Genomic DNA, 22,925 nt, shown 5'->3' with positions numbered 1-22,925 from the left:
ATAATTATATAATAAAGATATTGAATTAAATACATAAAAGTTGTAAATGCATCATTTATTTTGGGCATAAAATTAAATTGCAAATAAAAATGGATTTAAAAAAAGCGAACAGTTTTCTGCCCTTTCATTTTGGTTCAGCAATTAAAATATTCCCGAATTCCATTTTTTGTGGCTGTAAACTGGAAAATATGTCAGTAACTTTGTCAATTAATATTTCTTTGGTATAATGAATATTCATTAATGCCAGAGAACTTTTGCACTCTACCGTCATAGTATCTCTATTATAATTTTGTAATCTTTTCAAAGAACGTTCACATTCACAAGATGTTATCAGCAATGTAGCTGCTTTGTGCAAAAACATATCAATATTTGGGAAAAAGTTTTTATTCAAAGCTTTTAAGGACAAAGTGGGTGTGTCTAGGAGCTTTGCCTTGGGAATAGACATAAAATGCCGTCGCTAACGTTTCAGCGCTTCACTTAGAATTTCCGGAGAGGGCAAATCATTTTTATGTCACCTTCAACACATTCACAGCAATTTCATTTACATGATCAACGCTAATTGATGGTAGTATACAAAAGTGGGATGATGCAGTCTTTTCTAAATTTAAAAATTAAGATTTTAGATGGAAAATGAGATGGTCAAGTAAAGGGATTGCTAAACTAGTTTTGTAGTAATTAAACACAAAATCAAATTACCATTATTTTGAGACTTGCTTTCAAATGTTGAGTGGCATTTTAAGCTCTACATCTAATTTTTTACACATTTGCCCAGCATGAACAAAATACTCTCAGAATACTCTTTTCTACATTTTCACGCTCAGAAATATAAAACTCACTTATTTCCTGGACCATGTTATAGGCTTTCAGGATATCAACAGCTCATCCCTGAAGTTAACTGTAATTCCTTTTAAATGAGAGAGATAATGATATGTTGTTACGAATGTTACAATGAAAGCAGATGAAACGACTGAATTCATCAGAACCATAGTGGTTTGCTTACACTGCACACTCCATTGATTATATACATAAGCATCCGGTTTGTATGGATAGCTTGCTTTTGGTGCGAAAGCTTTAATACGAGTTTAAATTCCAACTTTTTTTATGACATGTTACCTGCTCTATCATAACTCTGACCTTTAAATTGCTAGCATCTACCCCAAATTTTGAAATAATTGAAATTATAGAGGATGAAATAAATTATCCTCTAATCTATCTAGTCTGAAAAAATCTAGGACCTCTTTTATAATTTTTTTTTTTTTTTTTTTTTTTTTTTTTTTTTTTTTTTTACTGTAACAAATCTTATACACAATGATCAAGTTTCTGCATTATTTGAAGTGATTTCATCAGCCATAATGAAATAAAATTTTGCATGAAAAACTTTAAACAAAAAATATCAAATCAAATCTTGACAAAGCTACGAGTGTAAAAGTTTAGATTAGGCTATTTGATTATGGTAAAAGCATCTAAGGATTAGCTGCCTAAGGAGTAGGCTACCTTCATGGAGGATTTCCTAATACCAGCTGGATCGTATTCACATTATACACGGAGAAAATTTTGAAAAACCCATACCTCAGCCACCCCGTTGCTCGGAATTTTAACCACACTCAACAACTGAATTACTAGTGTTCAGCAATTTTATTCATCAGCATAAAATCTTTCATAATAAAATTCAGAACATGTGAAACTTGAAACTCTGTTTTTATTAAGTAATGCAAAAGTAAAATTTGGCGAGTACAGAAAACAGGAATTACATGTTTTATATAAATAAATTGTTAATTTTTATTTTTTTAACGAAGCATCTCCTACAGTTTTCGAACTATATAATAAGTTTGAAAGACAAATATTTATTTATTTTTCTGAGATTTCTTTTGCACTATTAATTGATGGAATACTCTCAACTTGTATTGCTTTTATTTAAATTTATTATGTAGTATTTCCGATTTAGTAATCAACCTGCTACCACCGAGTGATCTATTTATAGATCACCTACCTTTAGAATGACCATTGAGAACAATATCTTTTAATCACTTCTTGTTGTCAGTGGCTGATTTCCTTACACATGTGGCCAACCCCCCAAAAGCATTTTGAAACATTCTTTTCCAGAACAGTCTAGCAGATAACGTCTGAAGTTAGCCAGTTGTATTAGTTATTTAGTATACTTATGTCTATTTCTTGCACATGCTTAAGGCTTATCTGAGTCTTGAATAAATGAATTCTCACATATGCATAAAGCTTATGAAAGGTCGGCATTAGATGTCTTACTGCCTGATGCAGTCTCTACGAGTCCAAAGTTCTTCTACCAATCATGACAGGCAACTCCCTAAGTTTTAAATTTGGGGTTACAGTGCTTTTCCTAAGTTTTAAGAATTTTGTCATCCTTTAATTTTGTTGCTCGTGGTTCTCTAAATTCCAAAATATTGTCTTCCCTAAATTCTGCCTCCTGATGCAGCTATACGAACTGTGACGCCGTTCTGGGTTTATGTGAATAACAAATCAGTTATTCTTAATTCAAATAGCACTAAATGTAATCTTTTGGCCTATGAGTATCATTAACAAAATTTATTTTTATAATATGGAAAGAAATTTTTGTTAAATTTTTCCTTGTCAACATTTCTTAGCAGATTTAACTTAAATCTGTAATTATTGCCAAGCGAATGTCAGCATAAAAATTTACCATATTCTTTGTTATTCAATTACTAATATTAAAAAACATTGTTTAGACATTGCTGTATGAGTCATTACTCTTGTCACGTATTGATAAACTTGTGGTGATGAAAGCAAAATATAATAAGTAATGATCTGTGAAGTAGGTATCACGGATATAAAATATTAGTAGGTGTAAAATCAATGATGTTTCTATTTAGAATGCTTTGGTTTGAGACCAAGCAGATGTGCAGCTATGGAGCCAAATTACTGATCTCACAAATTTATGCTAATATAATTAATTGTTTCTTCAGTAACGAGGTATTTTATTTAGTGCGGAAGTGAAATTAAGAATCGGACTCTCGACATGATTTATTATGAGGGAAGGAAAAAATAAAATATGCATGTGTAAGGCATACAGAAAGAAATTTCCTTAAAAAAAAAGGTTGTTGGTGGCTTTGAGGTCCAGATTTTAGATCATTCCAGATACTGGATATCTGGATTTCGGACTTTGCACTGTATTACTATTTTTAGAATAAAGAAGGAAAATACCCAAATTAAAATGAGGAATTAAGAGGCTATTTTTTATTTAAACAATTTTTATCTTACATATATAATATACGCATGCCCACCCCTTACTCAGCTTAAAAGTCCTTACCTGGCCTTTATTTTCTCAATCGTTGGTTGTAGTCACATAATTTCTGTTACAGAAGTCTTTTAAATGATGAAAATGTGCATGTTCTGATAATGTCACATTCAAAAATAAATTTAATTTCTGACAATAACAAAAATCCAATGTTTAATGTGGTCTCCCAGTGTTTATACTTATATTTAGGAAAGTTTTATACTCGTTATGAAAAAATAAAATTACGAGAAGTGTGATTCTCATACGACAAAAATAAAATGGGAGATTTAATTTAAAATTTGCAGTTTCGATATCATTTTCAATTTGCCTTGAGAATTAGATTAATTAAAATATAATAATTTGAGGAAATAAGTTTAAATGATGTGCAGCAAACAAAGCATATAATGAACAAGGAAGTAATATGGTGCGCACATCAGATTTTTATATTTTAATGATGGACTACTCTTTTATGGAATTCTTAGAATGCTGCAGTTCTGAAAACGGTTGTTGCCTTTCATGCATTAATATGGCAAAAAAGTAGTTGCAAACAACTTCGCGACATTTCAGTAGAAATGCACATTATCAGAAAATACCCCCCTTTTTTTTTTTTTTTTTTAGGATTACATCAATGTCCCCTCCCCCCCCCCATTTCTTCCTTTCTTTAAATTATATTTTTTCATGCACAAATGCAGTATCTAAGTTAAAAATATATGCTTTTACCATGTGCCAAAGACTTTTTACTCCATCCATATTCCGGAACAAAATTTACTGCAGCTTCTAATATTTTAACTTTTAACTCAGAAATATCTTTAATTTTTTCCTCTTCATATTCAGTATCAGATCCACTGTCAGGCCGATTCTCCACATTGAAGTTTTGTTGTACAGCTGCATATTTATGGTAATATACCAATTTATACAGTGAAGCTGTAAATAAAAAACATATACATTAATGTTATATATAAATTAATTTTAATCAATACTTTCGCTCTACTCTTACATGCGCCCTAATTTCAGCAAATGTGGCGATATGTGTTGTGCGCTGGTTTTTGGCATGATTGAGTGTTCGGGTGATGTTGGTTTCTATGGCAACCCTTTTTACACGGAAACTTGGATTTGCTAGTTGGTTTGTTTGGTAATTAAGTGATTTATGACATGTTGGCAAAATTTTAGTCACGTACAACTATTTTTTCGGGTGGCTGGAAATTCTACAAGTACTTAGGAGAAGAAGGTTTCGAACATTAATTTGTGAAACATAGTATCAACTTTGTGGATAGTGAGTCTGGCTGTCATATAAATAATAAATTAAGATTACGATGCCATAATAGATTATGTGGCAGCGTGTTAAAGCGACATTGCCGACTTATAATCGGAAATGCGATTTGGAGTTTTATATATTTTTCCATCGTTGTTCTGAAACGGGAGAAGATGCTTTTAACAAATTTGTGGTGAAATTGTTTTGGTGATGTTTGAAATTGGTATTTCTGCTGTTCGAAGAAGCAATCATTTATGGTAAGTGCATTTTGTTTTATTCTTGTTCTTATTTTGTAGAATGTTATGTTCTTTGTTTTTTTTTAGTATGAATTTCTGTCGTTATTGTTGGTTTTTTTTTAATTGTTTGAAAATTATTTTAGTTTATTTTGTTGATAGTGCGCGCGCAATTCACAATTTTTTTTAAGTTTAAACAGAACACTGTGTACACGGTATTCTCGAAATTTATTGTTGTTATTTTAATTTATTAAAGCGAGGTGTGCGTAGTTCATAGATTTATTCGTTGCCTAGATTGTGCAATTCGTAGATGTTTTTTTAAGTTAAAACATATCGCTGTGTACATGGGTTCTTGTCAAATATTTTTGGTTAGAAACTTTACATTTTTGCTATCTAAATTTTTTGTTTTTGTTTCGGATTTTTAGCTTAAATTGTGTGTTCAAAACGTAGTTTTTGCATGTGTGAAAACCGCGTTTTTGGAGACATTTTAGGCTTAAAGTTCGAAATGTAGACAAAAAATTTAGATAGTAATATGACAGCTTGGAGTTTCTCGCCAAAAATGTTTGGCGAAAAATTTGGCAACCTGAGGGTGCATATAAGAGTAGTTCCAATACTTTTAATAATTAATTTAAAATACATGAATTTGAAAGATAAAGTATGTAAGTTGTGATTTACATTTTGGTAATACCCGTATCTTTCTGAATATGAAATTGTAGTGCACACGGTGTAATATCAATCCTCTGACCAGAATGGGTTTTCATACAGTCAAAAGTCGCTAATTCGGACACCCATAACCCGGAATGATCTATAATCCGGACCTCAAAGCTAAAAACTTTCTACGCATGCGCATAGGCGTTTAAGCACGCGTGTAAGACCTTTACGACTGCGCATTTGCATGTGCACAAGCGCAGAATACGTTTCCGCTGCGTGTTTAATGTATAACGGACAGTATAAGCTATAATTATCTAATTGTCTATTTCAGTTAATGTTGACGATTGTGTTGTTCCTTAATCTTCAAATTGGATCCGGCTTATTACTTTTTGCAGACTGTAAGAGCAATTTTATAAAAGTAAGCTTGAACTTTCGATTATGTCAAATAGAATTTCCGATGCTGGAGCTCCCAAAGGATCTACGAAAACGAAAGTATGTTTCAATGTCCATCAAACAAAAAGTGGAATTGCTCCAAAAAATGGATAAAGGCCTATCCTTTGTTTATCTAACTGTTCCGAAATCTGTTTATCAATTTCATGCTGCTCTGTGCGGGGGGGGGGGGGGGACGTGGCGGCGCGCAATGAACTGGAAGTTGATCTGTCAACACTATCGTTATCTTCAGGGCAGATGTTTTTATTTTATTCAGCTTATAATTCCTTATTAAATGTAGTATTTCATCTCGATGTACTTCGTCTTTGATATGATTTAAATCAAATTATAAATAGATTACTGGTGCAGATAAAATAGATAGAATAAAATTAAATCAAATTCCTCGTCATTATAAATATCATGAATACAAATCAAATAATTTTCTGGTTGCAATTTTCTAATTTCGGCTATGCATAATGTATGCTTTACGCATGCGCGCGTTAAAAGAAATGTTTAATAAAGTAAACAAATAAATATTAAGCTTTTTTTTTGTAAATTTTGATACCCTTTAGATCATGATTGCTCATTATTTTATAAATTACGGTTTCATATTTTAAATTTTATAATTTCTGCATGCCATCTTACCAGATTTAAACTGATGATCTATAATCCGGAAAAATCGATAATTCGGAATCGCCGAAGTCCTGACGAGTCCGGATTAAAGACTTTTGACTGTATCTGTCATAAACAGCCTTTATTAAGTGCATTTGTATATTTACTTACTTTAGTCTCTATTTTCACGAACATACATTTACAGGGGTGTTTGTGGGACCCCAAAAAATCCCCTGAAACTTTTACGGACTTACTACCGACATTTTGGAGTTTCGAGAAGGGGGGGGGGAGAGAAATGAAAAATTACAATTATGAAGTATTGAATGACCTAATTATAAAAGTTCAATGAATTACTTTTTTTGCAAAATTAATAACCATAAATTTTCAAACATATAAACTACTACATTTTATGTAAATATTTTAAATTACCTGAATTAATTCTTTAAAAAAAATTATCTAATTTCTGCTGCTTTTTTTTTTATTTTATTTTCTGATGTTTGTGGGCTTGTCTTTCTTTTGTGGTGAACTTCATAATTGCAGGAAGGTTGACTTTTATTTTCCTCATTTACAGTTGAAGAAATTTCCTCGAGAACTGCACATGCAGAGGTAGAAGCAGTTTGCTTTTCTGCTAATGTCGAAGGTTTTTCAGAGACTTTTATAGGTGACTCATCTGAAATACATGTTTTTAAGTCCTCTTGATATGTTTTCCAACTTCTCTTCATATTCAGTAAGAGATCTTTGTGAACTGGATCAGTCATTGGATTTTTTGAGCCATATTTTTCCCATGAGGTTTCTTTAGAAGCCATTAAATATTGAATTCATATTTAATAGTCTGCACTGCATCTAGGGAATCAATCTTAAGAGAGGTTCTATAGTCAGTGACAAGTGTATCCATTAAGTTGAATGCACTTTCCACTAACGGGCCACGGAAGCAGCTAAGGCAGGCTTTGACCAGTTTAGCCAATGTAGGATACTTATAATCATTTGTGAAATCATCTTTTAAATTAAAAACTTTAGACCAATATTTATCAATTGTACACTTGACTTGATTTCCACTTTCATCAGATGTGTACAGAATTTCTTTGGTGATATCAATATCACTCTGGTATAACCTTATTTCAGCTTCTACTTTTGACTTTTCATTATCACTAAAAATATGTTACATAAAAGACCATAATTTTTCAAAAGCTAATATTGTACTGGTTTTACCTCTTATCTAATGCTGTAAATGCTCTGGATCTAATGCTGTAAAACTAATTAGATATGAATTTTTAAGGGGTAATTTCTGTTTCATATGCCGTGCTGTATTAGTATAAGCTTTCATCAAATAAATTTGGAATTCTTTTGCTATTGGATGATTTTTTGATAATTTCTTCAGGAGAGTGGAAGCTTCTGCACCAGTAAATATTACTTTGCTAGATAGATAGAATTCTGGATTTGTGACATCAACCTTTAATAAATCATTATAAGATGTGCACTCTATATTTTCTGGCTTCATAAAAAAAGAGAAAAATTTTGCCATCAATTTATAAATACTGGAATGTATTAAATGAAGCATTGTTTTTTTTTTTTTTTTTTTTTTTTTTGTTTCAAATAATTTAATATATGTGTTGAACTCTGGTAATACTGCTGAATATAATGCCATATGCAATAAAGTTTTGTTTTGCATAACAATAACCCATTTAGTATTCTTTTTTTCCAAGCTAAAGCATCCTTTGTGAGCTAAAATATCCTATGGTCTGGTCTCTTCAAGGGCTTAAGTTTTTTAATGGCAAGGGATTTACAGATTTTGAAAAAATTTTCTCTTTTATTGCAGCTTTCCATATCAAAATAGATGTCATCAAACAAATCTTCTAAGTATCTATCAAAACATGAAGCAAATTTTTTTGCACAGTTATTAGCTGTGTGACATGTGTCACCATCAATATCTAATAAGTGAGGTGCTTTGTTTGATCGTAGTCTGGTTTCAACACCCTTTTTTTTTTCCACGCATGGTGTTACATGAGTCCATTAATACACTAATTAAGTTTGCCCATGGAATATTATTATCTTCAATAGTATTAACAACTGCTTTAAAAACAGCTTCTGAATTGCAAGATTCCATCTTTAGAGATGCAAAATGATGAACTACAACTTCATTTTGATTGTTGTCATAAAACTGCACCAATATTGCCAGTATACTTTCTTGAGCATTGCTAGTACTTTAATAATCCAAATTTAGAGAAAATGGAGTCTCTTTTAAAGTTTTAATGATATTTTCCTTAATAGTTTTTGCGAGCCCATATTTCATCTTATAACATGCAGTAGTCCTGGACATTTCTAATGAGTTTAGTGCCGTCTGATCGCGGCTCAACTGTTTGCAGAGTTCAATTAAATTGGGAGCTACATTGAAAGAAAGAGAATTCTCGGCGATAAACGAAGTTATTAATACCTCTTGGCGTGCTTTTCTTGTCACTATATCCAATGGCCGAGCATCAGTCTCCAGTAAGTCATCAGTATTTTTTGAATTAGCATAATTACTTCATCATTGAATGTCTAATGCACTTTGAATATTTTATGTGCATCACAGTTTTAGAATGATTTGTGAAAGCCTTGAATCCTTCCCCACCATACTTCAGCAGTGAGTTACAAAAAACACAATATGCTTGTCCAGCAACATTTATTTTCTTGCACCATGTGCCGATGGTATCCCCATTACCATCTCTCCGTTCAATCCAATTTTACCTAAATGCATTCCGGACACCTTCTTCTAATTGTATAATATCACTATTTATATCGAGAAATTTCATAGTGAAATTCTCTTGCATACATAAATAAAAAAAATATTTCTATAAACGAAACAAAAAATTTACACGTGCATCAATAAATGAAACGAAAATTTTACACAGCGGAGAAAAAAAAGTTGAGAAGCGATCAATGACAAATAGCTAATACAGCGAAAAATCCCCCTTCTCTACTTATTGGCGCCATGCCAGGAGAGATAAGACCTTTGAACCCAGAGTCATGTGATCGCACATCTGGTCAAACGAAGTCTCTCCCTTTTTTTTCTGCCGCGCCTACTTGCCGAAAAGAATCCAGAAGAGAATGTCCGAGAACCGGGGGAATGAGTCATAACTCGCAATAAGGAAAGAACAAAAAAGAAGTTTTTTCCCCCTTTTCACGTATTATCACTGCCTTTGGAGAAAGAAAGGAAAAGTTTTCACCACACACACTGACCTTTCATTTTCTGTTTTCAAAGCCAACAAAATTACCCAGATCAAAATAAATAATTCATTATTATTCCTACTTCCTTTAGAACGACGATCCCCAGAATTTCAGGGTATTGAAGTTCAAAATCCGCGGAATTCCAGGGTTTCCCCGGAGCACAAACACCCCTGCATTTATTAAAATGACATTTACATTATTAAAGAAAGTAAGAAAGCAAAATGTCTTAAATTATAAACTAATATATACCAAGTGATAAAAATATCTCATGACTGGATAAAACTGTCATGGCACTCACAGGATTAATAACAGGAATAATTGAGCATAAAGTTTAATATTAATAATAGTAATGGAATTTAAAAGCATAATATTAAAGAATTTAAAATTAGGTATGGATTTGCCTAATCTTTAACTTTTTAATGCCAGTTTGGTGTGATGATTTCAGAATTTAAGATAAGGCTGAAAGAATAAAAAATAAGATCGTGTCGCTGCTATTTGTAAGAAACTGAAGTTTTTTTTTTTTTTTTTTTTCATCAGCGATGTTTTGCATTCAAGGTGGGAAGTCTTAACTGTATTCATCAGGAAAGAGCTTATTCATTACTGATGTTTATTTGCAATCACTATGGTTCAGTAAGTTATTTCCTTGTGGGAATTCTTAGCAATTTATTGCTCTGTTCTCACTGATTATAGGAAGCTTAAGTGGTTGGCTAATGTTAAATTTTAATATTTTAAAAAGATCAGTACTAACATGAAGATGAATTCTTGAGTTTTCTTTGAAGCCTGCAAAAGAAAAGAACACAGACTTATCAAAGATCTTGATAAAAAATTTTTGACTAATGCAGTGTCAGGGGGAGTGCAGCTTCGTGACGAGTGGACAGGACATGCTAACAAGTTTTGAAGAACACACTGGCAAGTTTAAATAACATTCCTTGGACACTAAAAAAAAAGGGAGAAAGAGAGGGAAATATATGACTATTTTCTTGTGAATATTATTAAGCTTTGAAGATATTAGAAATTTTGGTGCTCTCTGATTATCCACTCCACCTTGACAAGAACCACCAGGTATTATGTCACCAAAGGACGCAACCAAAAATTTTATGAAAATGTAGGTATCTGGTAGCCTACTAATGATTGTGTGCGCATTTTGAAACTACATGATACCATATTTAAAACCATTTTGGATGATAACAGCTTTTTTCAAATTTGAGCAATTCTCTGCCCCCCCTTCTTTCATTCTTTAATGTTAAAACATATCACTGTGCACATGGCCAGAAGACAATGAAAGAAGAAAGTGTGGTACAACTCTGATATACGCCTTAATTTCACTAAATGTGGCAATATGTGTTCTGCGCTGGTTTTTGGTGCGATCGCGTGTTGTATGACAACCCTGCTGGCATTGAAAAATCTTTTGCTGGAGCTCACTGGTTTGCGAATATAAAAGAGAAAGATAAAATGGTGGAAGTTGTTGAATTGAAGTTTGGCAAAAGGAAATATCATGGCCATGCTTTTGAGGAGCAGTGGGTATTTGGAGGTGGAAAGAGGATTTGGGAGATTACTTTTAGTGGCTGTGCATGATAGAAGTAGGGATTTGTGAACCATAGTATGAATTTTCCGGATAGGGTGCCTGGCTGTCATATAAAAACGATAGTGATTACGTGATGGCATGTTAAAGGCAGTATGAAATTGGTATTTCTGCTGTTCGAAAAAGCATTAATTAATGGTAAGTACATTTTATTTTATTCTTGTTCTTATTTTGTAGAATGTTATATTCATTGTTTTTTTAGTATGAATTCCTGTCGTTATTGTTTTTTTTTTTTAATTGTTTGAAATTTATTTTAGCTATTTTAGTTTATTTTGTTGATTAATGCATAGCGTCTAGATTGTGCAATTTGTAGATTTTTTTTTAAGTTGAAATAGAATGCTGTGTATACGGTATTGTTTGAAATTTATTGTTGTTTAGAACGCTGTGTACACGGTATTCTTTGAAATTTATTTTTGTTATCTTAATTTATTAAAACGAGGTGTGCGTAGTTCGAAGATTCGTTTGTTGCCTAGATTGTGCAATTCGTAGATTTTTTTTTAAGTTTAAACTGGATGCTGTGTACATGGTATTCTTTGAAATTTATTGTTGTTATGCTAATTTATTAAAGTGAAGTGTGAGTAGTTTGTAAATTCGTTCGTTGCCTAGATTGTGCCATTCATAGATGTTTTTTTAAGTTAAAACATATCTCTGTGTACATGGATTCTTGTCAAATATTTTTGGTTAGAAACTTTACATTTTTGCTGTCTAAATTTTTTGTTTTTGTTTCGGATTTTTAGCTTAAATTGTGGGTTCAAAACATGGTTTTTGCATGTGCGAAAACCGGGTTTTTGGAGACATTTTAGGCTTAAAGTTCGAAATGTGGACAAAAAATTTAGATAGTAATAAGGCAGCGTGGAGTTTCTCGCCAAAACTGTTTGGCAAAAAATTTGGCGACTTGAGGGAGCATATCAGAGTAGTTCCGAAAGTGTTTTATTAAGGATGTTTGTTACATTTTTAATTTCTTGCTGTTTTATGTAATTTTCAATGCATTGTCATTTTTTAAAATGGCTACTGTTTTTACATGCTGGGTTGGTAAAAAATTAATAGCCAATGATTTGAAACTTTGTGAAAGGGTGGGATGGATAATCAGTGAGTACCAATTTTTTTTTTTTATTTTTTATTTTATAAAAGATATGAATTCTTGTAGAGTTTGGATCAGGTACGCTGAAAGTATGTCATTTACTACATTTGGTTTTGTTTACTTAATTATGGAAAAGCATTTCAGAGCCATCTGCTTAAGGGAAGAGATGCCTTCATGAAGGATTTCTAAGGGAAACTGCCTCATATATATGTTACACATGGGGGAAAACCATGAAAATGCCCATGCAGCCAGCCCATTTGTCAAGACTCAATCCCCGAACAAAACACCCGTGTTTGGAGGCATTACCATCCGGCCACTGGTGGGCTAATTTTCTATGTCTCTTGCATCAACGACTCCTCTCAAAATGGGTGAAAAACTTCAAGCTGGTCAACATTCCTTGCCTCATTTACCTTTCCCACAATTTCATGCTTTCATGATTCAAGAAATAAGTATACCTGCTTGTTCATTTCAAACAGATACCATATCAAGTAGCTTGTTCACAAAATGGTCGAATCTGATGAATGACTGCACATGTGGATATAAAGAAACTTGAATATCTTGAAATTTTCATACAAAAGTATACTTCCCTTACGAGAATATGAACAGTTTGAACTTTAATCTGTGCATGTTGTCTAGACTGGGCTTTCAGTTAGGTAGAATGAGCTTCAGACTACCTAGTTTTGGCTAATCTTTGGAATATGGTAACAGGTAGTTTGGTGACATTTTGGTAAGGCGATAAAGGTTACTAGCTAGGACTTTAGCAGTGTACATGAATAAAGTCATGAGTGTGTGCAGTGCCATTTTTGTGCAATTCTGGGATGTTTTTTTTAAGTGAAAGTAGGTCGATGTGTACATGGATACCGTGTATGTGCAATTCTTAAAAACGAGGCAAGCAGTTTGCGATTCGGCACTTTCTCCCAATTTTGCACCTAATCTTCATCATGATTAAGCACTTTTTTTCCATAAAAGTTCTAGCATAAGCGTAATTCGGCTAGCAGATTATTGGAAAAAAAATGTTGAGTAAAAAAAAAAATGCCTTTACTTCGTGAAAACAAAATGTGTACAAACAAAAACTTGCAGGTTGCTGTAGCAGGGTTGGTCACCAAATTTTGGCCAAAAAATCGCCAAGTTACCATAATCCAAAGATTAACCAGTTATTCTTTTATTATTATTAATAGATGTAATTTCATAAAATAATAATTGACAAAAATTACATTTTAATATTTGAAGTATTTAAATTCATAACTGACTGAAACTGTATTTAATGTTTCAAGCATTTTTATAATATGTAGAGGTTGGAACAGTATGTTAATCTTTAGTGGTATACTGATACTAAAAATAACTGTATAACCTGATTCCTATAGATAAATAATAATAATAACATAATAAAAACAAATTTGAAAGCTATGGTTGCTGCATGTTTAATTCCTTCAAAATTCATGGGTTCCATGAATATATAAATCTGGTAAAGGTGCATTTGGAGCCTGGAAATATATTAGACTAAATTGGGTTAATGCAGCTTTTTCTAAATAACCATGCCCATAAATTCATATTTCATTTTTATTCGAATGCTACTTAGGAATATACTGTGGATTTTAATGGGTGAAGTTATATAAGTTAATCGGTGAATTCAAACTTTTATTTCGAGAACTGGTGTCAGATATACCTTCCTTGGTATAAGGGAGTAATCAAATTTTATGAATATAGGCTGCTAATGTATATGATATTTTGGATGTTAAACTGCATCCTGTATTGGAAAATGTTATATACTGATATCTTACATTTTCAGATAATTAGATATTTGAGTTAATTGTAAGAGATGGTGCTTTAGAAATGAACTGAATAATCATTGAAAATATATTTTGAACTATCACCAACACAATAAAGAACAACACCCTTCTTTACAAAAATTAAATTTAAAAATTTAATATCAATGATCATTTTTTAGATTTATATAGTTACCTAGTATTTAATTCTTTACATAAAATTTTAATATGTAACAAAATCTATACTGATAAACAGTTAAGAATTGATTAAATTAAAACAGTATGTACATACTAATTAAAATTAAGACAATACATTATCCTAAAATTTCCATAGTTAATTTTACTTAAAGTAAAACATTACTGAAAAACATTTAAATGTGAAAGACGAAATTCTGTAATTGATTTATACAGATTCAAGAAAATTTTAAAAACAAAATTCTATTCACAAAACTATGCAAGATGTCTGGGGAATACCTTTTTCTACAAATTTTAATAGCAGAAATAAATAATACAGATATATTTAGCATATAATTTAGCATATAATAATTAAGCTAATAGATAATACTATTAAGCTTAATATAACAGAATATTTGAAACACAGTACTAAACATAATATAAATAACAATTCTGAATAAATAAGTAGGAAAAAAAAAAGAAAATAACATGATTTAGTCGCTGAAATGATTTACAATAATATATATGGTTAAATTCATGAATAATTCAGAGTGTAGTTAAAAAAAATACAGGTTTTCACTTTGTTTTGATTCATGTTTATTTTGGAAATTGCTTTTTATTATGATGGCGCCAAAGGATTTGCGCGAACATTTACAAGTCGACGGGATAATTCCAAAGTACCAGAAAATCCAATTTATTTATACCCTTTTCTGTTCACTTTTATTTTCTCAAATTTAGCTCCATTGGTTTAAATTGTATTAATAAAATATACTTTAATCATAGCTTTGAATATAACTTATAATATAATTATAATCCAATTTATTTATACCCTTTTCTATTCACTTTTATTTTCTCAAATTTAGCTCCATTGGTTTAAATTGTATTAATAAAATATACTTTAATCACAGCTTTGAATATAACTTATAATATAATTATGAATTTCTTAAAAAGTTCTCATCTGAATGTACTTTGGGATGCAAACTTTGAACTCAAACTGCTTAACGACATTAAAGCGAAAATAACGCTAAGTTAGAAAGAGACATCGGAAGCACTTCCGCAGAGAACCCGGTAAATGTAAACATCGCCAACTTTGGCGATAATAGTTCAAACATGGTAACCTAGCTAATTCATCCTATTCGCTTGTGCGAAGATTGTCGTTGTTCGCATTTGGAGATTTATATTATTCTTCTCTTATTTATTTTTATTTTTTCTGAATTTTTTAACAACGAATAGATAGAAATATTTTCGCATAATTAAAGAAGTTTTCGTCGAAAGATGCCGGTTCTCGGCTCGTCAGTTCGGGATCAAAGGAAGAAAATATGGCGGGAGGGGTGAATGCTAATTTGTAACATGCTGTTCACGTTATGTTCTTAATTATTAACAGCTGTAAGCACGCAGAACCATGAGGTTTCCAAATCCTAAAATAATTTTTAAATGTATAAAGTTCTAGTTTTATTAACTTAACAATGCTAGTGAAGAAAATTTCATTACTGTTGAAGGTTATTTGTATTGTGAAATATATTATGAAAAAGGACAGGTATTTGTTGCAACGTAAAATGCTTTAAGCTGTATGCAAGTAACTTGAAAAAAAAAAAAAAAAAATACTGAAAACTATGTAAAATGGATGTATTAAAGGTCATGCATTCATTAATTTATTACATGGGCATGGCTCTTATCGAAATGGCATGGCTCAACAGGCCAAGTACTTAATAATGAAAAATGACACTTGTATATTAGTACTCTATATGAATTAGAGAAAATACATAGAAGTATAATGTAAACGTAAGTATAACAATACTAATTTTTATTTTTTAAATGAATTTCTACTTCCCGTTATGCTTAATACATTGTTTTCTGTGCTAACTTGAATTTAATACAAATTTATTTTCGTATATCACGTTTAACCTGTTAGTTTTACATCTACATACTTATTATCTGTGAATTTTTACTACCATTGTCTGCTAACTTGAATTTACATACACTAAAAACCACGTTTACGGCTCGGCTCAGCTTGGCGAGTAAAAATGCAACGGCGCCAACGGGTTCTCTGCGGATGAAAACTCGAAACATCTAATATATCATAAAAGAATCAACCACTGTGAAAATATTATAAAATAAACTTAAACCACCTTTATTAGCATTATTTAGGGCAGTATTAGTGGGAAAAAATAATAACAATAATTAGCTGGCAGTAAAAATGAATTATAGTAATCCATTTATGCTTCAATTGTTCTTTTGAATTAAGCAAGTATCTTTCGAATTAAATCTCAAGAAACAACGCTAAATTAGAAAGATAAAATATATATCTTTTCAGCAATACATATGTAAGGCAGATCTTTCATTTGCTTAGCCATTAAGTTTCCAAACGATACTTATACGTTACATACGTTTCTGAAATTGAAAACAGTTTTGGGGTGGCTAAAGAAGTAATATATCTCTTCTTCCTCATATGTCTTCTTTGTGCATAACAGAATAAAATCACTTACCTTGCTTATAGCATGGAAAAGAACTCTTCTGAACTGATAGGGAAATCACTTTCCAAGTAAACAAACGCGAGGATGCCATAAAAATTTCGGCAGAAAACTGACAGACGACAACAAAACCAGCGTATTGTCAACCCCTAGAAAGAAATTTCATTCTAGTATAGAAAAGCTTCGGCGCTAAATACCAACGCTTTTCAGGTAACCCAGAATGATCCCATATTTCCCCTAACTTACGGCAGTCATTTTATTGTTACCTGCCAATGTTTCTTAAGTTTAATCTGACTGGAACTCTTTCGTTTAATAACTTTAACTTTATATATATCATGTATTTTTAATTATTGTATCACGTATTTTGAATTATTGGAATTCATATATAGATTTATAGACATACAGACAGACAGACAAAGTAGACAGATGTCTTGTTTTGCACCCGCTAAGTCTTTCTGCACCGATGGGCGAAAAATCAAGCATAGGTGCGAAGGAAAGGTATATAGAAAGGGGGCAATTTCGTATTTGAGGAGAGTAAAAAGGGAACTTCGTACATCTTGCACGAGTTCAAAGGGTCAGGAAGAAAAGATGGGACAAAATAAAATTTAAAATAAATGGCCCAAAAATAATAGAGAGGGAAAAAAAAAAAAAAAAAGGCCTATAGAAAGAAAAGGAAAAGAAGTAGAAAATATCCTAAAATACGATTGTGTCCATGAGTGTAGTTAAAAGGAGGAAAATTTGTCTTCATTTACAATAAATAGTGTCTCACAAGTGTGTGTGTGTGTGTGGTGAGTGTGTTTGGTAATGATGAATAGATGTGTTACTGGGGGAGAAAAAAATATTGACGGTGTTAAATTGCTTCGTATCAAGGTATTTAGCATGAAATACAAAGTAATATGTATGCTGAGTATATGCAAAGTAATATGTATTGCATCCTGAGATATCAACAAAAGTCATCATACAAAGTATATATTAATTTAACTAAAGTAACTTGTGCTATTTTCGTTCCCAACATTTTCATACATTTTTGCAAAAAACAGCAGCAGACAAGACAAACAAGATAGAACCATATAGAATACAAGACCACAACCGTACACACACACACACACAAAAAAAAAAAAAAAAGATATATATATATATGTGTGTGTATGTAAATTACTGAGTATATGTATTAAAAACACAAATTAAACATATTATTTATTAATTTATATATCATAATTTATTACAAGATTTATTATTTTGCTACCATAATTTATTACTACTTAATTAATTAATTACACAATTAATTACTTAATTAATTACACAATGAGGGACACTGTTGTTTATATAAGCTCATAGTTCTAAGAATTTATTTAAGGCAGTGACGAATAATCCATCCGTTACATATGGACATTTAACAGATAGCAAGGAACAGTATGAGAAAAAATCGGTGAGGTATAATATTATTTAAAGGCAAAAAATATTTAAGCGATCTAAAAAAAAAAAAAAAAAAAAGAATCCAGAGGATCCGAGAGGAAATAGCGCGATGCCGTGAATCCCCTATTTTCCGTCTCACGAGATTCCTCAAAGCAAGATAGGGGGATTTGTAAGTGACGACAGACGTGAACTGATAACGTTGGCGTCTGTTCGGAATTGTTTAACAAAGGAAGCCATAGGCAATAAGCAATTTCAAGTATTTTTTAATGCTAAAAACTGATTAAAAGTTAAAATTTATTGATTTAAAGGCACATATTTATAGAAATTTGATTGAGTTTAGATGAAAGAAGGGTACTTATCTTAAAATTCCATCCTTTCGTTGTACTTCCTCACATTGTCCGCTGTTTCCTTCTCATCAACATCGCAACTGAAAAACTTTTGAAAACGTGTAGGTATTGTAGAAAAATCAGTATTTCAAAGTAATTTAATTTATATTCCCCAAGGGCAAAGGAATTTTTTTCACTTTTTTACGGAGCGCTGCGAACGTCCAGCCGCTTGCCTCGGTGATCGCAGCGTCCTCGGCTATAGATTTATACTCAGAGTCGTAGCTAGGGTATTCAGCCACGGATAAATAGAAAGAGCTAGCTCATTTCTTTGTTCGACTCCTCGCCGTCGCGCATGGAGGTAGGAAGTAAGATGGAGTCGCCCTAAGCAAGTTTCTCCCGTACGCTGCTCTGAAGCACCGGCGATTCCTACGTGGTGACCAAAACATTGAGTCATTTACCATTGAGTTCTATGGGATTTGACGCGTTCGGATGTAAATATTTTGTAATTACGTCGTAAATATACATATAAATGTATATATTTTCTTTTTCTACAACACTTCAGAGTCCTAAGTATGTGAAAACAACATATTTTTAAACAACATTTCATTCTGAACGGAATTAAATGCTATACTTTTCACAGGACAGTTTTCTCAGAATGGTTTAATTTGAATGAAATATTTTCACAAGTTTTCGTTAATTACGTTAGAAAAAAAAACTTAAGGTAATTCAATTTTATTCGGTTAGGGTACAAAAATTAAGATCAAGATATAATATATAAGATATATATAGATAAAGAGTTTATTGTATTATTAATATTAAAATTATGCATTATTTCTTTTCTATTTATAGAGCTTCTTCCTAAAATACTTTCTTAAATATGACATGATTTTTTGGCTTCTGAGGCATCTTTTAAATCGAAAAATGTAAGTCAATTTATAATTAATGCTCTATTCGGTTCATTTTAAATTAGAGAATTATTAGGAATTAGCGAAATACTTTAAATAAGTATTTCGCTAATTCCTAATAATTAAATAGGTATTAAATAGTACTTGACTTTCTCTGAACATTTCTGAAAGGGAATAAAATATTTTTTTTAAAGTATTATTTAAAACTTGTAACTGAGTTATTATAAAATGTAAGTGGAATAATTGTTTGAATTATACTTATCATATTTTTTTTTACCCTTCATTTCAACAATTCATATTCTAAAACTCTTTATTACGTTCTTAAGTGCGCATCTCATAGCATTTGCTTTATAATGCCTTTTAACAGATTGCTTTCCAATACGAACAATTCTTGCTTAAATAGTTTTATAACGTATTTGTCAACAGGATTTCAAGTTATGTTTACAATTCAATATTAAGGTTATTATATATTTAGATAACATTTATAATCATTATAAATTAGATACATTTAATAATTAGATTTCTTCACAGTACTTTCACAGTTATTTATAAGTGAATAAATTCTTCATTTCAAATACATTTATAAATAATTTAATGAATATTTAAGTATTTTGTCAAAGGCAGATATATGCTTTTTGCAAGCACATGCATAAATACCCATACATATTTCCTATTTTTCATTTCCGGCATGTGCAAATCTTTAATTTCTGTGCATTCACTATATTTTTCGTCTAAAGTAATTTACACTAATTTAGCATACACCCGAAAGTTTTACATAAAAAATATATATGAATATGATTTGAATGAAAATTATAAGTATTAATTTTAATACCCACTCAAAGGTCAGTTTTTCTTCAAAATTCCTCCACGAAGGCATCTCTCTCTTTAGGCAGATAGCCCTTGCATGCATTACGCTATTTAATAAAAACTTTATCTGACCTATGTGCCTAATTACAAATATTTTAACATACATAATTTTATATTTATAAAACGTGTAAACCCAAAGTGATTATTTTTCAGATATATAAAATTAAAACGATGGGTTTAAAATGAGCAGCAGTAAAGCCTTTCCTCTAAAAATTTTTAAAAGGTACATGTTACAATAATATATGGATGTGGAAAAAATTTGTTTTATTTAAAACATTTTGGCGTTTGGAAAATAAAATAAAAGTAGCGAATACTCTATCAAGGGTATCGAAAGACGTATACTATTTGAAATGTACCGTAAGGTATTTTTCATTCTTTAAGCATAACATTTTTCTTAAAATCTATATTTTTGTAGTGCAACAGCTTATAATTTTATAAAACAAATTCATAATCAAAATCGCTGTTAGTTATCGAAAAATAACCAAGATGCGATTTTTGCGTAAATGTCACTAAACTATACAAATTGCTATTATCCATCACACTATGAATGTTTCTTTCATGCGAAAGTGTCCCTTTTTCGATTTCTATGGAACTGTCGTGTGTCGAAATACTATCAGAATCTTGTCAAGCGAGCTTCTGAATGTAAACAAAGAACAACCCCATCTGGTGACCCAAGCTTCAAAGCAGTGCTTCACTTCTAGCGCGGGTTGGCCCCTCCTCCCTTTCCTACCTCCATGCCGACGCGAGCCTAATAGGGAAAATTAACAGGCAGTAATCTGACGTCACTGTGATGCCACCTGTTCTGATTTCCCGCGTTTAAAACTGTAGTTTCATTCAGCTGCGGGACGATTTTCTAGAGGCTACATATTCCAAATTAATTTTAATCATATATATATCTGTTTTCTAATAATGTATATATTTAAAATAATTTATATATATGTAATTTTAGTCAGTTTTTATTTTAAATTCTATATTGTAAAGTACCGTTTACGTAATATGGCTTTTTGCGCTGTAGTAACTTGTCGTAGCACTTACAGAAGTACGAAAGGATGAGATATTTTATTTCATGGGACCAAAGGTAATGTTTTGCTTTTGACGAAAGAATGGATACACAAATGTCAAAGACAAGATTCTATTAATGCGAAGAGCGGGAAAATCTGCAGCGAACATTTTCTATGCAGTGTATATGAAGATGATATGAAAAATCGCTTGTTTGGATAGCCACAAAAAGAAACTGTTGAAATGGAATGCTGTGCCAAAAGTAAATTATGATGACAATAATAAATCGAAATTGATGATGACAATAGTAAATCAAATTTTAATGATTTTGAAATAAAACTCACAAATGAAAATATAGATATTTTTGAATGCCCTAAGTTTAAGGATAAACAAGAATGCATTGATAATTTGAAGAACAAAATAATATCCTTAGAAAATTGTATTAAAGTATTGAAAAATAGAGAAAAGAAAAATTTTAGAATGTTTGTTCAGCGGCAAAGAAGGTGGACGACATCTAGACAGAAATTGGTATCAAAAATTAAAATCTCAAATAGCGAAATTTGGGGGGGGGGAAGCACAAATCGGAGAATTTGAAAAAATGTCTAAAGCCTATTTTTATAAAGACGCAGATTAATGTATTACTGAAAAAGAAGGAAAAAATCAAGTGGACTAGTGAAGATATTTCACGCTGCATTGTCATAAGAGCTCTGTCATCTTAAAGCTATGATTTTTGGAAAGAAAAAAAATTAAGAAAAAAACTGGAATATCTTTACCTAGTATTAGCAAATTAAAGAAATGGTGCGCTAAATTTTAGTGTAGTCCAAGAATTCAAAGTCATGTTCTTACTCTAAAGAAGGAAAGAGGCGAATATTTGTATTCTGTAGAAAAAATATGCGTTCTCAGTTTCGACGAAATGCATATAGATTGAAAACTCTGCTATGACTCTAAACTGTACCAAGTTCTCGGTTCTTTTCAAAATGTGCAGTTTGTTTTAATCAGAGGTCTCATTTCGCAATTTGAGTCATTTTTACGGTCATTTCGTAATTTGAGGCGCTCTGCCTCAAATTACTGAGAAACCACGTTTTAGATAAAGGATTTGTTTTAGAAGATGGAACTGTTTTAAATTTTGCTATTATTAAAGAGGTTTTAAATAGAGATTGAGAAGAAATCAAATTATGTCACAAACTAAAATCAAATTATTTAATGGTCAAGGGAAACGAGAGACAAAAAGTCGTTCCAGAGAAAACATTATTTTCAAAAAGTACCGCAAAAGGTATACTCCACCCCCACAGGAAATCAAAAAGCATTTGACTTCTATGAGTTAATCGATAATATCTTCGGTATTATGAATAGTACCAACAAGAATAACAAATATTTAACAAACTAATTTTGTTAAGTACTTGTTAAAGTTATTCTTATTGTATCCTTTGTAACTAATTATTGATTAGATTTTGTGCTAAATTAGCATTCTAGATAAAATATAATAGTATAAAATATTAAAGTAATTGGCATAAAAAGACTTGCTTCCTTTACTCACAATTTTGAAAAATTAAGTAACTGTATTAGGTACTCTGAGTAAAGCTATTTTGTCAAAATTAAGGTAACAATCTTACATACATTTATTTAATTGTAATATAGATATAAGTATAAATTACAAAATTATTTAAAAAATTATTATATTGAATCGGA

At 31.1% G+C, this 22,925-nt stretch overlaps 1 protein-coding gene across 3 annotated transcripts in view; it reads right to left on the bottom strand.

Annotated features, from left to right (window-relative positions):
* The window catches only part of Coq9 (ubiquinone biosynthesis protein COQ9, mitochondrial), a 45,174-nt gene extending 28,042 nt beyond the window's left edge, over window positions 1–17,132 (bottom strand). Inside the window, exons 1-2 of one of the 3 annotated variants that reach the window (XR_004760755.2) lie at window positions 16,739–17,132; window positions 3,989–4,192 (exon numbers count right to left, since the gene is read on the bottom strand). Coding sequence is in view for 2 of the 3 variants with exons in the window: in XM_035376566.2 (XP_035232457.1) it covers window positions 3,989–4,192; window positions 16,739–16,817 (283 nt within the window). In the remaining variant the exon portion in view is untranslated. The remainder of the gene's footprint in view (window positions 1–3,988; window positions 4,193–16,738) is intronic. The other 2 variants (XM_035376566.2, XM_035376567.2) reach the window with 2 other exon arrangements.
* Window positions 17,133–22,925: the final 5,793 nt, after the last annotated feature.

This window comes from Stegodyphus dumicola, chromosome 4 (assembly GCF_044657685.1).
Source record: "Stegodyphus dumicola isolate Sdum_Otavi_A_Nest chromosome 4, ASM4465768v1".
NCBI classification, from domain to species: Eukaryota; Metazoa; Arthropoda; class Arachnida; order Araneae; family Eresidae; genus Stegodyphus; species Stegodyphus dumicola.
This window is presented reverse-complemented; position numbering and strand designations above follow the sequence as displayed.